The sequence below is a fragment of the Eucyclogobius newberryi genome, unplaced genomic scaffold (genome assembly GCF_026437365.1).
Source record: "Eucyclogobius newberryi isolate DKJ021-1_F unplaced genomic scaffold, fEucNew1.0.hap1 SCAF_18, whole genome shotgun sequence".
In the NCBI taxonomy this organism is placed as follows: Eukaryota; Metazoa; Chordata; class Actinopteri; order Gobiiformes; family Gobiidae; genus Eucyclogobius; species Eucyclogobius newberryi.
Window position 1 is genome coordinate 25,768,155 of NW_027315812.1, and position 27,191 is coordinate 25,795,345.

Sequence of the window (27,191 nt, forward strand, 5' to 3'; positions counted from 1 at the left end):
GTTGGGCGGGGCACACACGCGCTCTGAGACTACGTCACAGGTTGGGCGGGGGAGCCAGATCGCTCTTCACAAGGGTGGGGGCGAATATCAAACCAAGCCGTCTGCATTTCCGGGTTGGTGAGGGAGTCCAAGGTCTGCGTGATATTTCTTAACTATTATGTTAAGGGTGTTGCACAACCCTTATTATTATCAATTATACACTTAGGATAGACTACGAAACGTGAAAAAAAGCATGTTATGGCACCTTTAAAGTCTGAGGATATAGACCTAGATAAATGACTTTGTTTAATGACTTTGTTCATGTTTATACATTTGTTAACAGCAAGAATGAAAACCAGGAAGTGCTCTTGCATGTTTTTAAAAGTACATTCACCACTTCATTCAAACTTCTGTTCATTATCATAACCATGCCGCTAATCTTTCATTTCAAAACGCTTTACTCCTAACTATTGCCAGCAGAGGGCGCCAGACAATCCAAGCATTCTTTGTGATGCCGAAAAAGAGCACATTCTCCATACATTTATAAGCTATCAAATCTGTTATTTTCCACAAAGTTTTAGAAAAGTTTCATAATTCTTTTCCTTCGAGGGCTTGTTCATATAACATTGGTTTATAGTTATGAATATTGTGATGATGTGGGAGTGATGACCCGAATCATAAAGTTGTGCAGTAGACTTAAGTATAGATTTTCTGAATGCTTTGTCCTGAGGCAGTTAGAGTTTGATATGGGCTGTTTTGTGGGCTGAGGTCAGACCGCGGGGCCTCAGACCGCGGGGCCTCACTGGTGCTACAGCATTATTTTATTTATTTATAACATTTATTGTCCCTGATGGGAAATTTGTCCTCTGCATTTGACCCATGTCTCAACCGGTGTCAGGAGAGTGGGCGATCCGTGACCCAACACTAGAGCTAGAGCCAGAAAAGGAAGGATTAGCCTCAAAATCATTTCTAATATGAGCCAATTATACAAAGGTCAGAGAAGCAGATTAATAACTTTGATAATAAGTATTGCACTTTTCAAATAACAGTGTCAACACAATTTCACAGAATAAATAAGAAAATAAACAAATAAATAAGAAAACAACAACAAAAGAGCATCAATACTCTCAGTAAGAATGTGGTTTCTTGGAGGAGTTTGCATGTTCTCCCTGTGCCCGAGTAAATTAATCCTCCAGCTAGATGCTCAAGAGTTAATTATTTTTTTTTTGTTGGTTTGATTGAACTGTGTCAAAATACTATAACTTTCTGTTATAAGAAATTAGACATACACCAATGCTATTCCTTAACACACAGAGAACACAATTCAACTTAGAATATGAAACGACACAGAAACGACAGACTTTTGTGTAGCATGCATGGGAGAAACCGTCGGGCTGGGTCGGCCAAAGGCTGTTGTAAGCAGCCTGGCGACCCTCCTTAGTCTCACGACGTTTTTTCTCATGCAGGTTGGTTTTATTACAAATTATGAAATTGGCGGGTCACATTCTCATTGGTCAGCTTCATATCAAGGCACTTGTCTTTTAGAACAGTTGGTATTTTCCTTAGAGATAAAGCATGTGTGTTTACCTAACTCCCCTGGGCTGTTACACCCCCTCCCTAGGGTAAACATTCCTTTTGCTCCATCTTTACGATACCTTCACAAATGCAGTTTGTCACTCATGCCGTTTTTCTCTTAGACTAATGATGCAGATAATATTCAAATATCGTCATATCACTATTATGCAGATATGGCATGAACTCCATTGAGACTCTACATCTGCACGTATAGTCCTTATAAGTACTGGTAAAATGTGTATACCAGAACGAGATGATCCATGCATGTCAAAATGCCTCTGCAGCTTCTCTGATAAATGCTTTATGGGACTGTCCTTTGGTCTGTTCGATTTGGAGGGATGTTTATGCAGGGCTGGTTACCATGTGACCTGCTGAAGTCATCCTGGTTGTGTTTACCGGGGAACAAGGGACAAGTCTTCCTAATGACTGTACTGGATTAGTCACTTGTGCTTGAATAATTCTTAAAATGTAATAATTGTGACTATTTTAGAAGCATAATTATGTCATTTCTATTCAATCTGAACTCCAAAAAGTACACCCTAATGTATAGTGAGTTTATGTGGCAGTTTTACATCACAATAACTTTACTTTTGCATTCAGAAAGCTTGATTTCATAAAGCTAGTCGAGTACTAATGGAACAGTGATGTAATAGATTGAAAGAAAATGAAGGATTTTGCTTTTTTTTGTCATATTCCAATAATTGTGAATAATCGTTAAATTGTGATGTTTCTTCTCACAATAATCGTATCAGTAAAATCTTATATATCACTATTCTTGTAACAGTGGGGAAACTTCAGTGTTAAGAAACAAAACTGAGATAAAACAATCAGCACTGTTTATATTGTATTTTTAACTTCTTATTACACTCGCTTAACTGTTTTCTCATTATAAACAGCACACTTGATATTCTCATTGCGCATACCTTCTGCATTATCTCGTCTGCAATAATAAGGCCCAGCTCTAGTCCTTTAAACGGTGCCATTCGTGTCCCAGCAGTGAAACCTGACCCGCTCTGACTCCAGTGCTTGTGTGTTGCAGAGGCGTGGTGCGAGTGGACATTAACCTCCAGGATGTGGATATTGACCAGTGCTCCTCCGACGGATGGTTCGCAGGGACTCATCGATGCAACCTGACCACGATGGAGGTGAGTGCGCTGGGGTTGGGGCGGAGAGGAGAGGGCGGGGGGCTGGAACTGCAAAAACGACTCGTATAAGAACCGGATTTCACCTCTCGAGATAAATCCAACAACGACAAAACTACAAAATGCCTCAATGTGACTTAGTTTCAAGTCATGGTCAGTCAAAGCATGTAGTTTGGAGCAGAGGTCGGATGTTGGAGGAAGAACGCCGGAAAACTGAGCCTTTCTGCAGATCTGCACCTTCCCCCGCGGTGCTCTGAGGTCAATTCTATTTAGTCACTTTGTAAGTCTAGAAGTTGCTATAAATCCAACATGAGTCAACAAATTAATTTATTTAATCAGTCATTGGATTAGTGTTGGATTAAGGGCCCTTTACAAGGCTCTATTCACTCACTTTACACTAGGGATGTCACATTTTAGCGTTACAATTATAGTGAGAATAAACATCACGATTTTTTATTCATATTAATATTCATGATTATTGAGGCTTTGACCAAACAAAAGTGAATTTCTTTCATTCCCATGGTATAACATGTTACTGTTCCTCAAGTTTGCAAAATGTATCTTTCAAAATAAAGACAAAATACAGATAAATGTGACAAAAACGATGGCCAGATAAAAAAGTTTTCTACATTTAGGTCTATTTGTTGGACTTTGTATTGCTTCTAAAATGCGATTATATTGACATCCTTACTCTACACTCGGTGGGGTAAGACGTAGCCACCAGCAATAATTCATGCACTCACCACTTTTCATACTAACTGTGGTGTGGAAGCTTTCAATAAAAGTTCCAAATCTCAATGATCTGACCATGTACTGACCCAAACTGCACTATTTATACATAAAAGTATTAGGAATATTAAAAATATGTCACTTTTTGGTCGACGTGCCTATGTCAGGTTGGACACTTCATTGAACTAAAAGGCAGTTATGTTGCTAAAAATTATAAAAATGTTATCCCAGAATAGCTCACTTTTTCGGTTTATAATTTCACTTCCTGTTTGTATTTGATTACATCACACTAGGAAATTACCCAGCAAACACTGGGCAAAAACTCTTCTAATATCATTTTTTTTTTTTATTTGACAAATGAAAATATATGAGAGTGAGTTTATTTTGTTGAATTTATGTTTAGGGTGTCAAAAAAGTAGTTTATTTTCTGTAAATTATGCGTAAACTGTCTGAAATGAGTGTCCCTAGTGTGATGTCACTTCCTGTCATTTTGTACAGATCTATTTTTAACTTTTCTCCACAAATGCCTACTCGATTGGTGTAAAACTATAATGTATATGTACAAATCGTGAAAACCTGTCATTCGGCACTTTAAACACTACCAACGAAACAGCTAAAGGCCAACAGCACTACTCGTTTTTATTGTTCCAAAACTTTCGATATGACAAGCCTTGATTAATTCTTTCGCGATTGTTTGTTGTCTGTATGAAATTTGTTGCGTTAAAGCCTGGTCCATACATTCTTCTTACAGCGCTGCCCTTCTGCGATCAGCTCCGTGAGGGAATATTTGTCTGAGTTAAATTCACCTGTCTGAAGGTTATCTTTTATCATCTCTGACAGTTTGTTTGTCCAAAGTCTTCTTGTGTGAAACGAGAGGCAATGATCGCTTCCACAGAGACCACGCGTTTCACTCTTTTAGGACAGAGTGCTTCAGCCTCGGGTTTGATTTCTGGACTGGATGGAGTTTTTCTGAGTGGAGTTTAAATGTTCTTCAGGTTCGCTCTCATAGTGCGGACATAAGTCACTGGTTTGTGATTAGGGCAGAGGAATTCATCAAGTTTTAATGGAGATCAAGCTGAAGTTATGTCTAATCGTTATTAATATGCTTATTTAATTACAATTAGTCGGTAAATGCATGCGGTTTGAAGCAGAGTTTAGACTTTGGAGGATCGAATTGAGCCATATTTTGGGTTGAATGACATTATTTAAAAGTCTGTTTGTTTTTTGTTCATTCATTCAATCAATTAATCAATCAATCAATCAATCAATCTTAGAGGCCATTTATTTTGTTTTATAAAAAATAAGATATCAGTGAATCAAGATCAATAAAAGTAGGGGGAGGGGTCATGATTTTTTTGTGTGAATGCTGAGATATGAAACAACTTAAAAAAGTAAATCCAAATTCAGTGGCGGAAAAAGTACTCCAATTTGTTACTTAACTAAAAGTACAAATGCAGTAGGAAAAAACAAAACAAAACACGTACACAAGTAAAAGAATTAAAAAGTCACTCATTTAATTTCAAATATACTTTTAAAGAGTTTTACTATTGACCTTTACAGCAGTGTCAAATGTATTATTATTATATTTATTGTTTTTTAATTTTTTACTTACAGCCAGTCAGAAATACCTTGAAACCAGTCAAATACTCACATAAGCAGTTCAATCTTTTCAAGGCAAAACGACTCAAATCCAGACTAAAATTCCAAATTCCAGTCATTTTAACTGATGCTAGACATGACTTGTTTGACGTGTAACTCACAGCATTTCAAAAGGCCCACAGTTCTGCCCTAAACCTGGCCTCTTCTAATGCGGCGGCTGTGATTGGTGCAGTGTCCGGCGTGCGGCCCGTGCACCATCAGCCTGCTGTATAATGCATGTGCTGTAATGGATGGCAGTGAGCTGTACTTAATAATGCATGTTTCTCTTTGTCTGAAAACGTCCACGGCGCTGGACACTGGACGCGCAGGCCGCTGACATGGAGACAGCGCGCGGGGCAGAGCTTTCAAACGCTTTGGGTCAGCCACTAGAACACACTTTGATGTACGGTGTGTATTGCTGTAGAAAAGTCATATTGAAACAGCTTTTTGACTCTGACACAATAACTCTGAAGCAGGACAGTAAAGTAAACTCGTCTTTTAAATGTACAGAGACAAATAGATAGCAGAATTAACCAATAAGTAGCGATAGTAGTTACTTATTCAACACTCTACTGCGCAAATCGTATCGTATTACTCATAAAATCACTCAAATCTGCAAAGAAAATGTACCCACGATACATAATGAGCCCCAAAATATATTGTTTCAGGTGTTATCGATTCACAGTTATCGTGTCTGGATTACAGTTATGCTTATGTTGGATGGAATGAGAGAAAGATCTTGTGATTGGAAACATGGTGGTTCACAACACAACACAAATGAGAGACTGGCTCATTTTGCTTTTGGAGAACAGTCTTGAGAACCAGACCAGACCAGACGTGATAGACAACTTAGAACTTGTCTATCACGTCCAGTGTTTTTGTAATTAAGAATAAATAATCATAATTGTTATCTGCAAAAGCGATATTTGGTTTGAACAAGTTTACTTCATATCTGGGGCACATGCAGGTCGTGTTAAAGACATTTAAAGAGATTTCACAGGGTTAAAGACCTATTACTTTTGTCTTTGCAGTACATGGGAAATCATCATGAAAATAAAAATCTCAGCTGTTGAATCAATATGCGATGGAAACTGATACATTGAAGTAAAATAAATGATACATTTTCTGAATGATACAAAATATTCAAGACCAAATGTTTTGGCCATTGAATGGATTGGGGGAAAAACACTTGTAGAAATGATTTAATGTTTTACTGTGTGTCTGGTCTAATTTCCTGGACATAAACAACAGACTTTGAATCCATTGCCATACAAAAGGGGGAAAAGGAGCATATGGAGATGATGATGAATATTCCAATCAATTAGCTTATTGAGGAGAACAAGTGCGGGCCCCCGGGGGCCACAGGGCCGAGACATGGACTGACGGATCACTCCTGACCACAAATACTGCAGAGGCCAACAAGACAAGGCTCAAAGTCAAACTACAGCAATCTACACACAAGTAACAAAGAGTTAACTTCATTGGTGCTTAGAATACAAATATCTATGATTTTTATCAGATGTAAATGTAGTTTTTGTTATTTTCTTTTGTCTGGCTTGTAACTACAAAAACAATAGTAAGTTATACTTCATCCTGCCCCTTTTCAAGCTGTAATGATTCGTTACTGTTGATAAATGCTTGATCATGTTGAGTATTGTAAATGTACATCCTTTTTACTATGTGCTCGACATAAACTAAACTAAAACAATTAAACAATTACAATATGTTCCTCCATAGTGTGACACACAATTTATCCTGGAGACGTGCAGATTATTGAATGACAAACTGTAGAATATTCCAGGTAAAGCAATAACATCTCTATGGAAACAAGCAAATGCATTTATTTGTTTTTAAATTGCATCATCTTTTTTTCAAGGGGATCTTTAAACAGACAAACGACCAACATCCCACCAAAGAAGTCACAGTTTAATGTGTGTTGTTGCAAAGTGAAAATAAATAAATAAATAAATAAAAAAGAAAGAACATTATAATATCCAAATTATAAATGGTAAGAAATAAAAAAATGTCTAAATAATACAAAATGCATTCTTGCTATGGGCCTGGATCCTTGCTGTTCTCTTGTTAGACTCACAAAACCACCTGCTTTCATTCTAACAAACGGCTGCTGAGGGCCGCGACATACATCCACTCCAACGGAAAGAATCCAGAGTGCAGCAGCTTCCACTGACACAGCAGTGCTCAGCGTTAGGGTTAAGATGAGACCGCTGTGTGCTTCCTGCATGAAGAATAAATACAAACATTGTCATCCGAGAACCTGGAAGTGCGCTTTTAGCATGCTAGTTGTTGTTACGTGTTAGCAGTGACCTCTGACCTCTGAAAGTTGCGAAATGTACTTAAATATAAGCTTAATGCTGTGAATAATTAGAATGCTAGGAATGAGTTGGAAAAGTGTGGACTGGGTTTGGCACGCTGCAAACTATTTAAAATGTAATTATGTTTGTCATGATTTTAAAGCAATAAAAATAAAAAAAATCAGCTCTTCACTGCTCAGCCCTCACCTCGTGCGTAGTGGCAGTTGTCTTGTCCTGCTCCTTCTTGGCCTTGGCCCGAAACACGTCCAAACTGCAGCTTTGCATCTCCATCACACGCTCATTACTCAGGAGGCCACACTTAATGACATCATCAATATGAGCCAGCAGATGTTGGGTTGGCCTGGGTGTACGGATCATGCGGCCTCACCTGCTGTCGCTAAACTCTTTACGCTAATGTCGCAAAACAGGACATTTACATTCTTAAGTTGTACATTTGAAATAAGAAGTAACATTTTCTTATTACAAATATGTTGCAAGGCCAGTTATGACAAAATATAACAAAACCACACCTATTTAGTTTGAGCTGATACTACTATTACTACTACGGCTCCTAATTCGGTACTTAATTAGTGCCATAGGAATGAGGAACATTCTAAGTAAAAGTTACTTTTTATTTTAAACAATGTATGTGTGAGGATATTTCATATTAAAGGATTTACAAGAAATAAACATAGAGACATTATATATAACAACAGACAATTGCCAATGGAAACAATGAGCTACAGAAATGTAAATATATATCTAACATTCAATTATGTACAAGTCACAATAAAAGTCACTCTTTTTTCAGAAACTCGACTAAAGGGCTCAAAATGTCCTCAAAGTCCTCAGCTTTGGCTTTGAGTCTTTCCAATGCACAACGCCATTTCCATTGTCTAAACCTTCAAAAGAGGCGTGTCCACTTTTACAAAATAAGACAGTTATTCTCCTGACCTGCTGGAGACCAAAATTGACTGGCATGGCTTTTGCTTATGACAACTAAATCTTTGGGATACATATCCTAAATACACGCGTAGCTCGATGAGAAGAACTATTATAGATATGGTTTGAATCATAGGTTTCCAGCAGACACATAAACAGTGGTACAAACAATGTCGGTGTAATCCCTCATTCGTCCAGGCGTGTTCCATAGTAGAAAAAGCTTCAGTTGTAGTCATCTGGACTCAGTTTGAAAAAATAGACGTTTCGACTCTCATCCAAGAGTCATTGTCAATAAAAGAATTTAGGTCGAGAACTCCGATATTAATACTGTTCTGTGGTAAGACCCGCCCATTGGGAGGAGCCTTCCTGAAGTAGAAAGAGTTGTTTGTTTCAACAGAAACTTCCCCCTTGTATCTACCGAGCTAGCCTATTCAGAATCTTAATGGGCTATTAGAATCCTCTTTGTCTTTGTGAGACCCTGGCTCAACCACCCTGAGTACCTGATTAGCATCTGAATGTCCTCTACCTTTCCAGGGGTTCAGTAACCCATTATAAATAACAGGAAGATGAAACCTTAGCCCTCCATTTCTGTTTAAAGAAGGTCTTTCTTTTTTAACAAAAATAGCTTCCTTGACTCCTCTTTCAAACCATCTTTTCTCCCTGCTTAAAACCTTCACCTCACCGTCTTCAAACGAGTGATTAGAGGCTTCAAGATGGAGATGCACGGCGCTCTGTGGTCCTGAACTTGTATTTCTTCTGTGCTGATAAAGCCTCTTGTGTAGAGGCTGTTTCGTCTCACCTATGTACCGTTCTTTACAGCTTTCTTCACTGCATTGGATCGAATAAACTACATTGCTCTGTTTTTGAGTCGGCAACTTGTCCTTAGGATGAACCAGTTTTTGTCTTAAAGTGTTTCCTGGTTTAAAATAAACAGGGACTTCGTGTTGTCTAAAAATTCTCTGCAGTTTTTCCGAGAGGCCAGACACATAAGGGATAGAAACACCCTTCCTTCTCTGTTCAGTTTCCCTTTTGTCCTGCTTCTTGGTTCTCTTCACTCTGTTGAGAGCCCAAGCGGGGTAACCACAGGCTGAGAGGGCATTACGGACATGTTTTTCCTCTTTCTTCTTGCCCTCTGAGCTGGTGGGCACACCTTGAGCTCTGTGTTGTAAGGTTCTGATCACACCCAGCTTGTGCTGTAGTGGGTGGTTGGAACCAAAGAGCAGATACTGGTCCGTGTGTGTAGGTTTCCTATATACTTCTATTTGGAGTTTCCCGTCCTCTCCTCTGATCGTGGAACAATCAAGAAAGGCCAAGCGGTTCTCCTTAGCGTCTTCTCTTGTAAACCTAATATGTGGGTCCACAGCATTGATGTGATCAGAGAAGGTTTCCAGCTCTTGTTTCTTGATTGTTACAAAAGTATCATCGACATAGCGAAGCCACAGTTTTGGGGCTATGCCTGAGAATGAGGACAGTGCCTTCTTCTCAAAGTGCTCCATGTACAGGTTGGCCACTATGGGAGAGACGGGCGAGCCCATGGCACAGCCAAACAATGACTCGCACATTTATTATAGACTGTAATGTCAGGGGCCCATTAATGCAATTTGACAGGGGTCAAATAAGCCATGTTTCAACCGGTTCACTTTGGATTAGATCAGGACTGTCGTCAGTGAGCCGTACAGGGGTCCGAAGGGGGGCGTAAGTGCAGCTATAAATAAAATGATTTGAATTTCTCCCTGTCAGAGGTACGTGATTATGGCCCTTTCAGAAGCCACACGTGTGTCCGCATTAAAGGGGCTGTACCTGATTTTCACTGTTTTGAGATGTGAAAAACAGAACTAGTTCCATCAATTTACTTCCACTTTATCCGGTACTGGGTCATGAGCCTGCAGTCTGAGCAGGGAGACCCACACTTCCTTTTCCACACACACTTCCTCCACATGAGCCTGCAGTCTGAGCAGGGAGACCCACACTTCCTTTTCCACACACACTTCCTCCACATGAGCCTGCAGTCTGAGCAGGGAGACCCACACTTCCTTTTCCACACACACTTCCTCCACATGAGCCTGTAGTCTGAGCAGGGAGACCCACACTTCCTTTTCCACACACACTTCCTCCACATGAGCCTGCAGCCTGAGCAGGGAGACCCACACTTCCTTTTCCACACACACTTCCTCCACATGAGCCTGCAGCCTGAGCAGGGAGACCCACACTTCCTTTTCCACACACACTTCCTCCACATGAGCCTGCAGCCTGAGCAGGGAGAACCACACTTCCTTTTCCACACACACTTCCTCCACATGAGCCTGTAGTCTGAGCAGGGAGACCCACACTTCCTTTTCCACACAGACTTCCTCCACATGTGCCTGCAGTCTGAGCAGGGAGACCCACACTTCCTTTTCCACACACACTTCCTCCACATGTGCCTGCAGTCTGAGCAGGGAGACCCACACTTCCTTTTCCACACACACTTCCTCCACATGTGCCTGCAGCCTGAGCAGGGAGACCCACACTTCCTTTTCCACACACACTTCCTCCACATTAGCCTGCAGCCTGAGCAGGGAGACCCACACTTCCTTTTCCACACACACTTCCTCCACATGAGCCTGCAGTCTGAGCAGGGAGAACCACACTTCCTTTTCCACACACACTTCCTCCACATGAGCCTGCAGCCTGAGCAGGGAGAACCACACTTCCTTTTCCACACACACTTCCTCCACATGAGCCTGTAGTCTGAGCAGGGAGACCCACACTTCCTTTTCCACACAGACTTCCTCCACATGTGCCTGCAGTCTGAGCAGGGAGACCCACACTTCCTTTTCCACACACACTTCCTCCACATGTGCCTGCAGTCTGAGCAGGGAGACCCACACTTCCTTTTCCACACACACTTCCTCCACATGTGCCTGCAGCCTGAGCAGGGAGACCCACACTTCCTTTTCCACACACACTTCCTCCACATTAGCCTGCAGCCTGAGCAGGGAGACCCACACTTCCTTTTCCACACACACTTCCTCCACATGAGCCTGCAGTCTGAGCAGGGAGAACCACACTTCCTTTTCCACACACACTTCCTCCACATGAGCCTGCAGTCTGAGCAGGGAGACCCACACTTCCTTTTCCACACACACTTCCTCCACATGAGCCTGCAGTCTGAGCAGGGAGACCCACACTTCCTTTTCCACACACACTTTCTCCACATGTGACTGCAGTCTGAGCAGGGAGACCCACACTTCCTTTTCCACACACACTTCCTCCACATGTGCCTGCAGTCTGAGCAGGGAGACCCACACTTCCTTTTCCACACACACTTCCTCCACATGTGCCTGCAGTCTGAGCAGGGAGACCCACACTTCCTTTTCCACACACACTTCCTCCACATGAGCCTGCAGTCTGAGCAGGGAGACCCACACTTCCTTTTCCACACACACTTCCTCCACATGTGCCTGCAGTCTGAGTAGGGAGAACCACACTTCCTTTTCCACACACACTTCCTCCACATGAGCCTGCAGTCTGAGCAGGGAGACCCACACTTCCTTTTCCACACACACTTCCTCCACATGAGCCTGCAGTCTGAGCAGGGAGACCCACACTTCCTTTTCCACACACACTTCCTCCACATGAGCCTGTAGTCTGAGCAGGGAGACCCACACTTCCTTTTCCACACACACTTCCTCCACATGAGCCTGCAGCCTGAGCAGGGAGACCCACACTTCCTTTTCCACACACACTTCCTCCACATGTGCCTGCAGTCAGAGCAGGGAGACCCACACTTCCTTTTCCACACACACTTCCTCCACATGAGCCTGCAGCCTGAGCAGGGAGAACCACACTTCCTTTTCCACACACACTTCCTCCACATGAGCCTGTAGTCTGAGCAGGGAGACCCACACTTCCTTTTCCACACAGACTTCCTCCACATGTGCCTGCAGTCTGAGCAGGGAGACCCACACTTCCTTTTCCACACACACTTCCTCCACATGTGCCTGCAGTCTGAGCAGGGAGACCCACACTTCCTTTTCCACACACACTTCCTCCACATGTGCCTGCAGCCTGAGCAGGGAGACCCACACTTCCTTTTCCACACACACTTCCTCCACATTAGCCTGCAGCCTGAGCAGGGAGACCCACACTTCCTTTTCCACACACACTTCCTCCACATGAGCCTGCAGTCTGAGCAGGGAGAACCACACTTCCTTTTCCACACACACTTCCTCCACATGAGCCTGCAGTCTGAGCAGGGAGACCCACACTTCCTTTTCCACACACACTTCCTCCACATGAGCCTGCAGTCTGAGCAGGGAGACCCACACTTCCTTTTCCACACACACTTCCTCCACATGAGCCTGCAGTCTGAGCAGGGAGACCCACACTTCCTTTTCCACACACACTTTCTCCACATGTGACTGCAGTCTGAGCAGGGAGACCCACACTTCCTTTTCCACACACACTTCCTCCACATGTGCCTGCAGTCTGAGCAGGGAGACCCACACTTCCTTTTCCACACACACTTCCTCCACATGTGCCTGCAGTCTGAGCAGGGAGACCCACACTTCCTTTTCCACACACACTTCCTCCACATGTGCCTGCAGTCTGAGCAGGGAGACCCACACTTCCTTTTCCACACACACTTCCGCCACATGTGACTGCAGTCTGAGCAGGGAGACCCACACTTCCTTTTCCACACACACTTCCTCCACATGTGCCTGCAGCCTGAGCAGGGAGACCCACACTTCCTTTTCCACACACACTTCCTCCACATGTGCCTGCAGCCTGAGTAGGGAGACCCACACTTCCTTTTCCACACACACTTCCTCCACATGTGCCTGCAGTCTGAGCAGGGAGACCCACACTTCCTTTTCCACACACACTTCCTCCACATGCGCCTGCAGTCTGAGCAGGGAGAACCACACTTCCTTTTCCACACACACTTCCTCCACATGCGCCTGCAGTCTGAGCAGGAAGACCCACACTTCCTTTTCCACACACACTTCCTCCACATGCGCCTGCAGTCTGAGCAGGAAGACCCACACTTCCTTTTCCACACACACTTCCTCCACATGTGCCTGCTGCCGCGGCGTTGTGAGTTTGAACCAAGCTCTTGACAAAATGACTGCACACAGAAGCCACACTGGTGCTGCCCGGTGGCCGAGTGGTTAAGGCGGCAGCACACATACAAGGCCCCTATTTGCAGCAGGCCGCAGTGTTGTAATGACTTGGAAGTTGAGTTGGAATCCAGACTCTGACAATTTACTGCATGTCCTCCCTTCTCTCTCATCCTCGTTTCAGGCTTAGCAGTCCTGTTTTATAAAGCTTACGGGCCAAAAAAGATCTCACACCGATCATCTCCTCCCACTTTTGTCTAAATATCAAAACTTTTTGGCGATTGGCACATCTGACAAATAGCGTGTGCATTTAGCAGACCCCTGTGAACTAGGCCCTTGTCATGGACCGAGACTCTCCAAAGTGAACCGGTCTAAGGGAAGGGCCAGTCAAAACGTGGCTATTAGTTCTCATCAACCGTTTATACTTTAACAACAGCATTCTAGTATTGTTTGTATTACTTAAAATGTTTTGGTTTTGCTCATATTTTGAAGTGTCCATCAAACACGTTCCTATTTGCTCTCAGTTGCATCAAATATATATTTGATGTTCTGGGAAAGCCGTTCGTCTCTGACCTCCGCGCAACCTTCAACCTGCTAAATATAGCTGCTCTTTTCTTTCTCGTGTCCATTTGAGCTCCTCTCTTTGTTTCACAATCTCGGCTGGCAGCTGCAGCTAACTCAACGCACACATGAAACAAAAGAAGACGCGCTATCGACTGGACCACGCTGCACCAGGTTTAGCTCCTCCAGGCTGGGGACGGGGCTCAAACATAATGGTACAGAAGATGGTCCTGGTTGAGCACTGATAGGAAATGAAACTCTATGTCACCAAGCATGACCCCATAAGCACTTTGTGTGGGAATCAATGGCAAGCAGTTACTTTATACTGTGTGGGTCTTTTGTATTGACAAAAAGGTATAAATCTAAACTGTTTATAATGTAGATGGAACGAGAGGTAGGACATAGAGTATATAGACAAATTGGATAATATCACAATTGAGGTTATGCAGCTATAGTAACTAAGTTTTGAGTGGCCCATGCTTGAGAGTCAGTGGTGAGTAATGTATGTACCTGACATCTAAAAAAATATAAAATCAAGTAAACATTCTACAAAACCAGATAAACAACAGGAACACTGCAACTATGCTCACATTTATCACTGATACAGGCTTAGGAATCACACATTGGTCAACTGATTATACTGTGCTCTCCTGAATTATATGTTACTGAAACTGTTTGTTGGGGAAATTAATTGTTGTGGGGCAAGTGTCCTTTATCTACCCCTGTTGTTCGCAAACAAGCTAAAAGCGCTGCACAGTAGGAGCAACAATGAAAAGACTATTTTCAGTTGTGACAGGCCGATTTAATACATATTATTTATACAAAGGTGACTTTTAAGAGCTATTTACTGTGTTACAATGGTTTTACCTCGAAGTTGTATTTAGAGTGATTCACGGATATTGGGTTATCTTTATTCTCCAGTGGACGAGACGCCATTGCTCCGACTATTCCAGTTTATATTTTCATGTTATGTTTAAAGGCTAAAATATGAGCTGTCCATGGGGCTGAATGCATCATGAACTAAAAGAGCATCATATACATTCTCTTGAAATAAAAATAACCACAGAACTACAAAAGGCAGCTTCATGTTCCCTTCATGTCAGATCCAGAGGATGCACTTGTACTGAACAAAGCATGTCACCAATTAGAGCACTTCTGAGGACATCCCATAATATGTGGGATTCTCATATGTTGGCCCCGGGCACTGTTAGATGGTTAGATGTTCCCTGGAGCGTGCATCACAACTAAATATGTCATTATGTACAGTAATTCATGATTCTTATAATTATATGATGTGGTGAAGGCGGTCTTGGAACAATATGTGGAACTGAGGACTGTTGAGAGCGAATTCAACTGTGTTTCCTAACTCAGCCGACTACCTGGACAGTAAGCCTATCATTGGGGACAGTAAAACTCATCATTCATTAGCTTAAGGTACGAGGAGCTCCCTGGTCAATTGGAGATATTTGGAAAAACCCCAAAATGCCCTCTGTCCAACTTCTACCATTTGACCCTCTTTAAAAGGCCGACTCTTCTTCCGCTCTCTGAAAACACACATATAAAGCTGGAGAACACTGAGGGCCCGGGGCTGTGAGTGTGACGTCAGGACGCTCCGCTCTCTGGCCTCTGCTGTTCCAGGCTCCACACAACACTCCTGCTACTGCCTCCATCCTAATGACACATAATGAATGAGACTGAAGAGCTCCACGCTATTTATACAACAATTAGTGGGGTTATACGTACTGTTTACCAGCCACAACCCAGGGATTCTGCTCATTACTTCCACATTTATGTGAGAGACATTTGAGTTTTTCAGTTCTGCTGGAAATGTCAATATACTGTACTTCAATCCACTTTATATCTATAGCATATTTTAGCCGAATCAACAAGTTCACACCAAGAGAAAATGACTAAATGAATAAAAGTCAAACCATAAAATAGACAGAAAAACAATAAAAACAAGTCAATGAAATTCAACATTTGTTTTTTAGAAGAAAATTCAAATTCAAATGGGATTTTCTGTCTCAAGAGTAAATGACCACCACAAAATAGAATACAATTAGTCAATAAAAAAAATACATGAAAAGTTAGTACATTTGCAATTATATATATTAATGTCTCTATTAGTTGTTTGCTTTGTTATAATCTGAGCAAAGACATAATGAGAAACATTAAAACATCCATCAATTAATAAATAAATTATATAGAAAGGAAGAGAAAATTTTTAATTTTGGGAGAGTTAACTTAAGAAGAAAATTGCAATTAAAATCCATATGCAAAGCAAAAAAAACGTTTTTTAGCTTAGATTTGAACATTGTCAGAGTAGAACCTGTCTCACATCTTCAGGAAGACTGTTCCAGATTTTAACTGCATAAAACTGAAACGCAGATTCCCCATGTTTAGTCCTGACTCTGGCACCAGCAGGAGGCCGGTCCATGTTTAGTCCTGACTCTGGCACCAGCAGGAGGCCGGTCCATGTTTAGTCCTGACTCTGGCAGCAGCAGGAGGCCGGTCCATGTTTAGTCCTGACTCTGGCACCAGCAGGAGGCCGGTCTATGTTTAGTCCTGACTCTGGCACCAGCAGGAGGTCGGACCCTGAGATCCTCATGTCCGAGATGTACTTTGGTGCTAGGCCATGGAGAGACTTGTACACTAGCAGAGCTGCTTTAAAGTCTCTTCTCTGAGCCACAGGGGGCAGTGCAGAGACCTGAGAACAGGACTAATGTGATGGTACTTCCTGGTTCTGGTCAGGACCCGAGCAGCAGCGTTCTGGATGTACTGCAGCTGTTTTACAGCTCGTTTGGAGAGGCCAGTGAGCGGCCGTTACAGTAGTCTAATCTACTGGAGACAAACGCACATTTAAGTCTCTCCAAATCTGCCACAGTCCAAGAGACAGAGTGAATCCACTGGTCCATATTCTTCTGCCGACAGTGAAACATAGATCTGACTGTCGTCTGCATAATTGTGATAGGACACATTTTCACTGCGTATCAATTGACCTAACGGCAACATCTAGAGGTTGAACAGAAGGGGTCCCAGGATTGACCCTTGGGGCACCCCACAGTTCAGGGGCATTTGGTCTGAGACTGATCTGTGTTCTCTCTTGGACAAAAAGTAAAAAAAAAAAAAAAAGCTTAATGAAATCAAGTCGAATTGAGAAGTCCAGAACTGGTGGTTTAATGTCATAGAGCCAATGTAAGAGCTAGAAAGCTAAAAATAAACATTAAAAAACATTTACCATATAACCGCTTTACTAGCCATTACTAAACTGGTTTCCATATTTTCCTATTCATTTATAAAGTACACATTTCAAGTTGCTCGATTACACAATAAACATTACAAACTCTGTTCTATCGACTGTAGCTATAGAGCTTTGGTATATATATAACCTTTGTATCTTATGACCTCATATTTAGGGATATTCTGGTTCCCGTACACATATCTATAATGTGTCTGGAGTGAAGCAGGAGGAGGACCAGGCCGGTGGTGACAGCAGCGGGACACGCATCCAGACCAGGCCTCTCGCTTCCGGTCACACACACGTTGACCGCCGGGACAGTTAGTCAGAGCAGAGGCTGATTAACAGGTGCCATATCTGGGAGTGTGGCGAGAAAGGCGGGGGAGGAGGAGGAGGAGGAGGGGGAGGAGGGGGAGGCGCTTATAAAGAAAACATGAGCCGCATCGTGTTTAATTACAGCAGCACAGGTGAAGACACGAGGAGGAAGAAGAACGCAAAATGGCTTCCTTATAAGATCTCTGTCAAATCTCAGTCTCAGTTGTTAATATTGCGTACATTTATGATTAATTACCAGCTGTTATCCAAATACTTGAGCTTTTGATTTGTAGTATCAGAAGGTGTCAAAAGGTTGTGGAAATCGGTGTTGTTTTAGAGATGTAGTAAGAATCATCAAAAATAATTAGTCCAGTTAACTACTTCAAAAAAAAATCTAAAAAACTTTGATTATAAACTACAAACACACTAACTTAAAATTTAAATCTTTAAGACGTGAGCAGCTGACATCACCCAAACATAACCAAAGTTTTCTCAATAATGTGTGAATTTGCAAAGGATTTGTTGATATCTAACTCTAATACTGATTTATTAACCCAAATAATGTAAACATTTTGAATTTGCACTCCAATTTTCAGTAAGTTATATACATTCAGATGTATATGTCCCAAGAGGTGGGCAATATAGCAAAGATTAAACTATATTGTTTATAAATTAAAAAATGATTTGAGATAAGGATATGAGATGATATTTCTGCACTTTTGTGATTCAACTTACAGACATTTCACATTTGTTTGATAATGAAACCTCAACTAAAGCATCTGTTGGACTGAAATATTCATTTTTGTCCACATCGCCCAGCCTCGTCTCAAATAGGATACATTTTGGTCATTTTTACCCATAAAATACCTTATTTAAGTGAAAAAAAAACTGATATCTCTAAATCTAAGATGTTTTTCCTGTTCACGTGCAGTGTCTCGCTTTAACATGCCCCATATAGCTGGAAAGTTCACGTCTAAGATCACTGCCAGCTTCTTCTTTGACAGAGGCTTTATTCTCAGTGGGTTTTGGAGGAGTAGCACTTCTGGATGACAGGTCTGGTCTCCTCTCCGCCCTGCTGCAGACCCAAGTGGGACGGACGCATGCTGGGTTATTCCTGTCTGAAACCACCCCCTCACACACACACACACACACACACACACACACACACACACCACCGCACTGCTGCACTCCCAGTCTCCGGGCGGGACATGTCAGAGCAGCACAGGTGATTCGGAGAGGCAGACAGGAGCAGGAGCATGCCGTACCTGTCCTCAGAGCCAAACGTCAAAGGGCCACTCAAAGCGCAGATGCCCAAAATAAAGTCTGATTTTACCCCTGGAGCATTGGGGATGTTTCAATGACGGGATCTTTTGTCATTTTAACTGCAAATATCAATGTAATTTTGCATTTAGCATTGTTTATAAGGAATAATTCAGGCTTAGTATTTACTTAATTATTATATACCCTTAATTAAATGTAAGAGTCAGTTGTAGTGTCCGGATGACTACAACTGAATACACCAACTTGTTTCTAAGGATTATAAACAGCCTTCATTCAGTTCATGCTTTATTAAGTCAAATTCATTTGAAGTTAATTGGTACCAATAATTGTACCGCTGAATTTTACTCTACCTCTCTGATAAGGCACACTCATTTTTCTTCAATATTTTCTTAAATATTTCACTAACTCGCTCATTTAACAAACATAATTTAAGGTAAAAACTACTTGAAAAGGTGCACTATGTAACTTTTCCGATTCAGGGACTTGCCACCTGCTTGTCTCATATGTGGAATTGAAAAATGTGCTTTCTTACCTTGAAACACAAGCATTCTGACAGGCCAAACAAAGACAAGTAAAAAAGTTACACAGTGCACCCTCCATACCTTTTTACCATGTAATAACATTCTTACCTCATGAAAAACATACCTGGAGTTGTATTAGCTTCATTTGCACTTTTTTGAGGAATCCTGTTCACAAGGTCCTTTTGCTTCTGAGCCTCTGTTTAAAGGTTGTCAGATTTGTGAGAGAGCCACAAGTCTCCTGTGCTGATTTTTTATCCTTGTATTATCCCTAGACTCGATCTGAGCATTTGTACCATCAAATTGCATTCATTACAACTGCTGAATTACATTAGCGTGTTGGGGCTAGCTGGTGTGTTATTTTATGTAGCCAAACAGAGGTAGAAGAGCAGGTGTTAAAGGCCAAAAACAATACAAATCAAGCAGAATATGTGTCCTTTAAGAATGTCAATTTAGAAGAAAAACATTCAAGTCGAAGTGTTTTTGACTTAGGGAAAGGTCATTTCAAAGGCAGACATCTTTTCCATTTTCCCCTAATGGATTACAGGACAGGAGGACATCCATTCTCCTGCAGGGAAAGTTCACGTGGCTTGATATGTCTGCTGGGACTGAAGGTGAAGCAGGCTCCAGATGGATGTGTTCAAAGAGCCTGGACATTTTGAAGGCTGTGGAAGTAAGAGTCATCATCAGGAGGAGGATATAAAGACGGAGCTGTCCATTCAGCACCTGTTCTGACATGGCAGCGCGACAAAACAGAAGACAAAAGTTACTGTGTTTTTTTTTGTGTGCTGGTTGGAAAGTAAATACCATAGTTGGTTTTGCATTTTAATTCCAAAATTGAATATAAACGTTTTGGACGGATAGTGTAAGAAAAAAATGTGATGATAATAATAAGTTTCATATAAAAAAAGTGTACATGAAATTAATAAAATATGCTTCAAGTAAAAAAAAATCTTGTAAGCAATTTTTCATTTATTATTTTTATTATTTTTTTCTAGTGTAGAAAATGCAAATAGTCTGTTCTTAATTTAGTTATCAATTATATCTTGTTCTTGGCAAACGGTGAACTCTGTCTGCCAAGAAAGCCCCAGACGCTGAAGTTTTGTCTGGGCAGCTTCTTATCACACCCTCCATCACACCAAGAGGATTCTGCTAATTTGCTATTGGACTGACAATTAAACCGTGACTTTAATTATTAGACCTTTGTCCTAACAACTCAAATACTGCAAGTACTTTCTGCTCTTCTGTACTTCACCGTTGTTGGAGATTCTGCATGTCTGACTAAATACTTCTGTTTTGTATTCCCAGTGCCTGCCAATGCGTGGTTATGGATTTGTTCTGGACAAGTACCAGTGTCAGTGTAAGAAAGGCTTCTACCACCCCAACAGAGTGGCAGTCAACAGCTTTGCAAGTAAGTCACCAAAGCAAGTGCATGTTTCATACTATTATTAAGTATTAAGACTTCATACGTGGGTTGGTGTGGGACATTGGCATTGTTTTTTGCATTTTGTACTCAGAACAATACACTCCCGTGCAAGTCATATATTTGCTGTTTTTCAGGGGTGTATCTACATTCTCCCATGCCACAAGCCCCCATGGGTGTTAACAGATAATCTTAAGGAGACAAATGATACAAAATCACCTTTAAGAGCCAGCACGCAGCCAAACAGAGTGGATTTAGGAGCAGACTTTTATATTCAGAGCAGTTTGTACAGTGTGAGGAAGGAAAATGTGCAGGAGAGACGACTTTCAAACGCTACTTTGACAAAACCATGAAGTGCTTTGCATTTTCACTTCCATTTAGTAACTGTACAGCTTCAAAAAGCTCCTTTTCTCAGCAAAATGAGACACAACAGCTTTCACAAGCTCTTTAGACATTTAAGGCACACATTAATCTCGTAGTTTTGTTCATGTTTACACAAACACGTGGCTGCAGGACATCAGGAATTAAAGGACCACATCAGGAATTAAAGGACCACATCAGGACTTAAAGGACCACATCAGGGCGTTTTAACCAAGAGGGTTTCATAACAAGCTTAAACGACACTACAGCTAAAACGTAAAGATCATCTACCTCGAGGCAAATGTGAGGACCCGATCATGACCCGATCATGACCCGATCCTGATCGGACCCCACAAGTGGCATTACTGCATGATAGTGTGTTTAATGCCCTACTGTGGAATATTCCAAACAAGTATTCTCCACCATGTTACGACGAAGCACCTTAAACATACCATGGAACATTTCACAATCACGATGTATAACAAACTTTTACTTTTTCGCACCTACAGCTTTAATATTATACATTTATATAAACCTCCTTTATTTTCTGTGTTATGTTTCCAAAACATTCTGACGTCTAACTTTGATCTAATCCTATTCCAACTGCCAGTCGACTGCAGGCCCAACAAAGCCATGAGTCAACACCGTGGAGCTCCTAAGTCCTTCTATTTGTGGATCAGTCATAGCTTTGAGAAATAGGCCGGCTCCTTTTTAAAGGCCCAATCCTGTGATTCTGGTAGACAATGGCCTCAAAGCTCCATGAAGTCTGGCTGTATTATTGGTTATCTCCAGGGCCAAACGGGCAGCTCCGGCGGGACTCCTGCAGCAAGTAACGACAGATCTATTAGAGCTGAGGGACCCAGTTTGACCCAGTTTCTGCTCAAGTTTGTGTTCATCAGTTTGCACCCACTTTGAGAGTGTATTTACACCTCCAGATTTCCACAGAGAATATGAAATGTGTTTGATAGAAAGAGATTTTTCACAAGTCAAAGAAGATGGCTTTATTGCTAACAAAGAGCATTATTATATATGGTGTGTTGAGGAGATCCAGGGAAACTGAAAGATGAAACTATTCTTCAGAACATTCTCTACAGAGTTTTAGGCTTTATGTTTCATGCTGTGTAATATTCTAGTAAAAACATTTCCATGGAGACAAAGTTTGTGGGAATGTAAGTCTCACAGTGAGTGCAATACCAACATCTGAGAAGAATAAAGAAAAGAAGGTTTTATTATGGATATGTAGTGTTGTAGTCAGTTTTGTCTCTGTAGCTTGTAGATGTTCATTGTAAACCGCAATATTGATCTAAAATGGATTAAAAATAGAAACGGGTCCATTGACTTCAGCTGATAAGCCCCGCCTCCTCACAGGAACCCACCCCAGCGTGGCGCCCGGTTAGAGGATTACTTTTGTACAAACACGCACAGATTGTCCAGGATTGAAAAGCAACAGATACAATCCAAACTGTTTTCTAGAGGTTATCTGTTCTCTGGATATCTTCTATCAAACATGTGTGTTTAAAGCAGTTATTGAATCTGCTAAAAAGAGACCAAAACAGATAAAATATAATGATCTGTAAAAATCAATCCCAATCTATCCACCTGTCCCAGTGTCTGTTTAATTAGTTCATGTTTAAGTTCAAAGTAAAAGTCAGTTTTTTCCATTTTAGAAATATCCAAAGCTATTTTTGTCCAGTCCTTGATAGTAACAAAAGGATTATTCCCGTTCTATACACCATTGCGTTTTCTAGTTCTGAACAAGGTCAAAACCAAAAGAGGACAAAACTGTGGATTAAATTGACTTAATCTTAGACAGAAGAATCTGTGTTACGCACCACAGTTTGAGAACCACTGTATTAGATGATAAACATGCTAATAATAAAAATACTTAGGAATTCAAAAGGACAAGAAATGAAATGATGATCTACTAACACAAGAAATCATTTCAAAATTGCAAATACTTTGTTAATTACCAGCTCTGTGTTTTTGCCCAGAATATATGGACACAAAAAAGTATTGCGACCGCATTTACTAAAACTGTACTGCTTTACAGACCAAAGTACTTATGAAGTTAAGGGAGACGTCCAGTTCTTCAGAATCTCATCTCAAATCCAATTTTGAGCAGAAAACCTGTTCTTTTTCCCTCCCTGCTCCTGATGCGAGTGTGAAGCGAGCGCGGGCGGACGAGCAGCTCCGTGTTGACTTTGCGTGTGGACACATATAGATCCGCGTGGCGCTGTTGACATAATGTCGATGAATCCTTGTAAGGTCAGGGAGGGATAAGCTTCCATACACTCGGCTCTGTCACTCGGCCACTTCATCTGCTCCAGCCTCACATTCCCGGCAGATCGATACGGCAAAAAAGCAGCCCGGCTTCTCTTTCACGAGCGCGGACGCGAATGGCAGGAAAAAAGTTGTGTTTCAGTTGTAGAATTGGATGATGTCTACATTTCGGATGGAGGGAAGGGATAAAAGTTACTCTTGAGATCAGCACCAGGAAATCCACAAATATGGCGGAACAGTGTGAGGCTAACTTTACTTTTTAAAGCCTGGATTGTACTTTGGGTGTGGGGCGGTGACCGTGGGCAAACAAACACAACACAATGGAACAAACACTGGCCCATTCATACTCATTTCAAAAGGAAAATGCCCTTTTAATAACAGCCTCAAGTCCAGTACACTCCAATAAAGATTCTTGTTAAATATGTCGTCCTTATGATATAAAAAACAGGCTCTGAGATTCACTTAATCAGACATTTTCTACGTATTCTGTTATACTTGCCATTCACAACTAGCGATGAAAATAAAATCATATTCAAATGAATCAACAGATCCGTGTTAATTTATTGTTGAATCATTTTCGAACACTGTTGTTGGACGCAGCCAAAAGCGCTGTGTAAGGGCTTCAGTCTCATAGATAAGAGGAGATATTGTGCTGCTTTAACCCTGGACAATCCTGCTAAACTAAGAAATGAGAGGAATAGTCCATAACTCATATTTTCTGTTCAAATACTTTTCTGTTACCATGGACTCGTGTTTGTCACATGCTTCAGCTGCTTCGGCTGCTTCCTGTAGCAGAAGCGTCATGTGATAGTGCCAAGTGCCAGTGAGAGATCCAACGCTTCTTAAATGTTTATTTTTCATACAGAAAATAAGCTTTGCCTTCAAAAGTCGAGTTAAATATTTATTATAGATCTATAGCTCGACTATAGATCATCTATAAAAAGAGTAAAGTGCTGCAACTTCCAAAAAGCAGTGCTACCATGATAACAAAAACATAAAAAGTATATAAAATCAATCTTAATCAACCAAAAGTTGTATTAGTCGACTTTTTCGACTATTTTACTGGGATTATAATGATTTGGAAGCAAATCAGGAGTTATCTACCTTTTTTACATGCAAATATCTATTTTTGGGCAGTTTCGGATATTTGATCAGATTATACAGATAGATACTGTGACAGCACCAGTATTTGGCCCCGTGTTGACTTTTGATGCACAAGTCTTTAGCCGATCATTTCTTTGGTTGACTACAGCACTATAAAAAAACACATCACATCCAATCAAGTTTGGTGAGTGTGCTGGACCTGCACCGGGGGGCCGTGCACCGGGGGGCCGTGCACCCTGGGGCCGTGCACCACTGAGCATGTTTAGGATGCTCTGGGACCAGCGGGGTCCACCCCCCTTGTGTTTATATTGAAAGCTATTATATTCAGCTCATGAAAAATGGGGGCAAAGCAAACGTGTTCATTTATATTTTTGTCCAGTGTAATTGCAGGGCATAACACATCTAACATATCACAGCCAATCCCACTGCATTACCTAAAGATGCTAAAACGTGGTGTAGAGACTTTGCAGAGAAGTAGAACAGATGCAGAAGAAGCTGACGATAAAGCAGAAGTATTTTCCTGTTTTCTCCAGCGTTAGCTCCGTCTCACAGTGGCACAAACGTGGAATTACTAATGACAGCCTTATGCGTGAAAAGTACTTTTCAGGTACATAAATGCATTAGTTATGTTTGGGTCATGTCAGCTGTCTGACCTGGAGCCTGGCCCGGAGCACGGAAATGCACTCTGCCGTGTAAAGAGCCGTGCTAAAGCGCTCCCGTGTGGGGGGCCGGGGCCATATGTGGCTTCTGAGTATGTTTTGGGTTTCACTGACATATCGTTCTGTCTTCTCTCTTGCAGGAGTGAGTAAGAGCGGCAGAGTGACTGAGAGCGGCCCAAACGCAGATGAGAGCTGGTCCAGTGACTGCCTGCCCTGTGCCCCGGGTTGTGCCTTCTGTAAGGACGATACTCTCTGTGTGGCCCGGGAGGACGGGGCCCTGCGCCTGGTTGTGATCTCCTTCCAGTGCCTCTGCATGCTCGTGCTCTTCATCAGCATGGTCGTCATCTACCACTTCAGGAGGAACAAGGTATTACTAGCTGTAGTCTTACATTGTGCTAGTGTATTCAAAAATTGTACTCAAGTAAGAGTAATGTTACTTCAAAATGATATCACTCAAGCAGAATGACCAAGTAGTGGCACAAGCTATTACTTACGAATTACTTAAGAATTACAATTATTTGGGGAAACTACTTTTCAAGTAAGACAAAAACAAATTGAATTGAAGTATAATAACATACAAAAAACATTTTAACATGCCAAATATTGGTGACGATAGACACTTCAAACGCCCCAAAAATACAGATTTAACCATCACAGGGACTTACAAAGGTGTTTAATAAAGATAGATCGTTCTCCTTTAAAGCCTAGGACACATATTATGCAAATTAGACTTTTTAAGCTTTTCACAATGCAACAATACAATCGATGCTTTTAAACAATTCCCTCATCAAAAACCTACCAGAAGTTGTATTTAGCTTAATTCACATTTGTTTCATTCAAAGTTGTCTTCTCTGAACATCACAAATCCGTTTCAATTCGATTGTTACGTCACAGGTAGAAAATCTGACTTTTCCTGCTCAGTTTTGATGTGGCTAAACTATCACCGGACCTGCTCTATTAGCACTGCAGTCACGTTGTCTAAGGGCCTCAATTTTATTCATTCTGTCATGCTCAGCACCTAAATACCTCTATATAAAGTGTGTTTTCCAAGTATAGAAATTGTTAGTATTATTTTTATTTTATGAATTTCTATTTTAAGGTTTTTTTGTAGGCTTTATTAAATAGTATAGCATGAAATGGGGATGGAGTATGTTGTATGATATGACATCATTAGTGGGTATAGCTTTAGCAGCCCATAGATCCATCTGCCTGTCTTCTGCGCTCTGAAAACCCCCTAAAGGCCTCATGTCAATTAGGCCAGTGTCTGTTATTCCAGTTATCACAAGAGAGGTGCACAGAGTGGTGGCCTTGTCAGAAAAAGCCTCAAGGCGGAATCTGCTCCTTCTCGACGCGCCATATTCGGTCCAGAACAAAAAAAACTGCTCCTGCCGTCCACCAGCTCCTTCAGGTCCGTGTGCACTTAGGCTCTGCTAAAAGTGAGGGCCATTTTGTAAGAAGGATGAGATTATGTTATGAAGATTTCTCCTGTTTGCTCCAATAAATATGGAAAACATACGATTTACAGGAAGAGCGTTTATGTGTGGTCAATTCTAAAGTCTCACCACACAATTTTCACCCTCTATTTAGCAGTTTATCTTAATAGTTTTCCTCTATTTGAAAGCTTTGTGTTGCAACAGTGGAATTTCCCAATTGTGGGACAAATAAAGGCTTATCTTATCGTATTCATTTAATTCATTAATTTATTTTATCTCATTTCATTCATTTCATTCATTTCATTCATTTCATTCATTTCATTCACTTTATTTACTTTATTTACTTTATTTATTTATTTTATTTATACATACATGCATCAGGACCATATTTTCTCCACACACAGAACTTGGGACCAAACCTGGAGCTAAACCAGGACAAGACCAAGCCAAGTCTAAACAGGACCAAAAAAAAGCTAATACAGTACACAAAAAAACATTAGTTTCATTTTGCTGACCTCACTCTCCAGGTTAAAGCTTCTACGATTAAATATGTACAATAATAACAGTCTCTTCTTTTCCAGAGCATCCGAGCTTCAGGCC

The 27,191-nt window shown here is 41.4% G+C and overlaps 1 protein-coding gene across 1 annotated transcript in view; it reads left to right on the forward strand.

The window, feature by feature from the left end:
• The window catches only part of LOC140364346 (metabotropic glycine receptor-like), a 50,572-nt gene that overhangs the window by 23,022 nt on the left and 359 nt on the right, over positions 1 to 27,191 (forward strand). The window contains exons 2-5 of the mRNA XM_072450441.1: positions 2,594 to 2,699; positions 20,641 to 20,743; positions 25,299 to 25,525; positions 27,173 to 27,188. Of these exons, the coding sequence (XP_072306542.1) occupies positions 2,594 to 2,699; positions 20,641 to 20,743; positions 25,299 to 25,525; positions 27,173 to 27,188 (452 nt within the window). The remainder of the gene's footprint in view (positions 1 to 2,593; positions 2,700 to 20,640; positions 20,744 to 25,298; positions 25,526 to 27,172; positions 27,189 to 27,191) is intronic.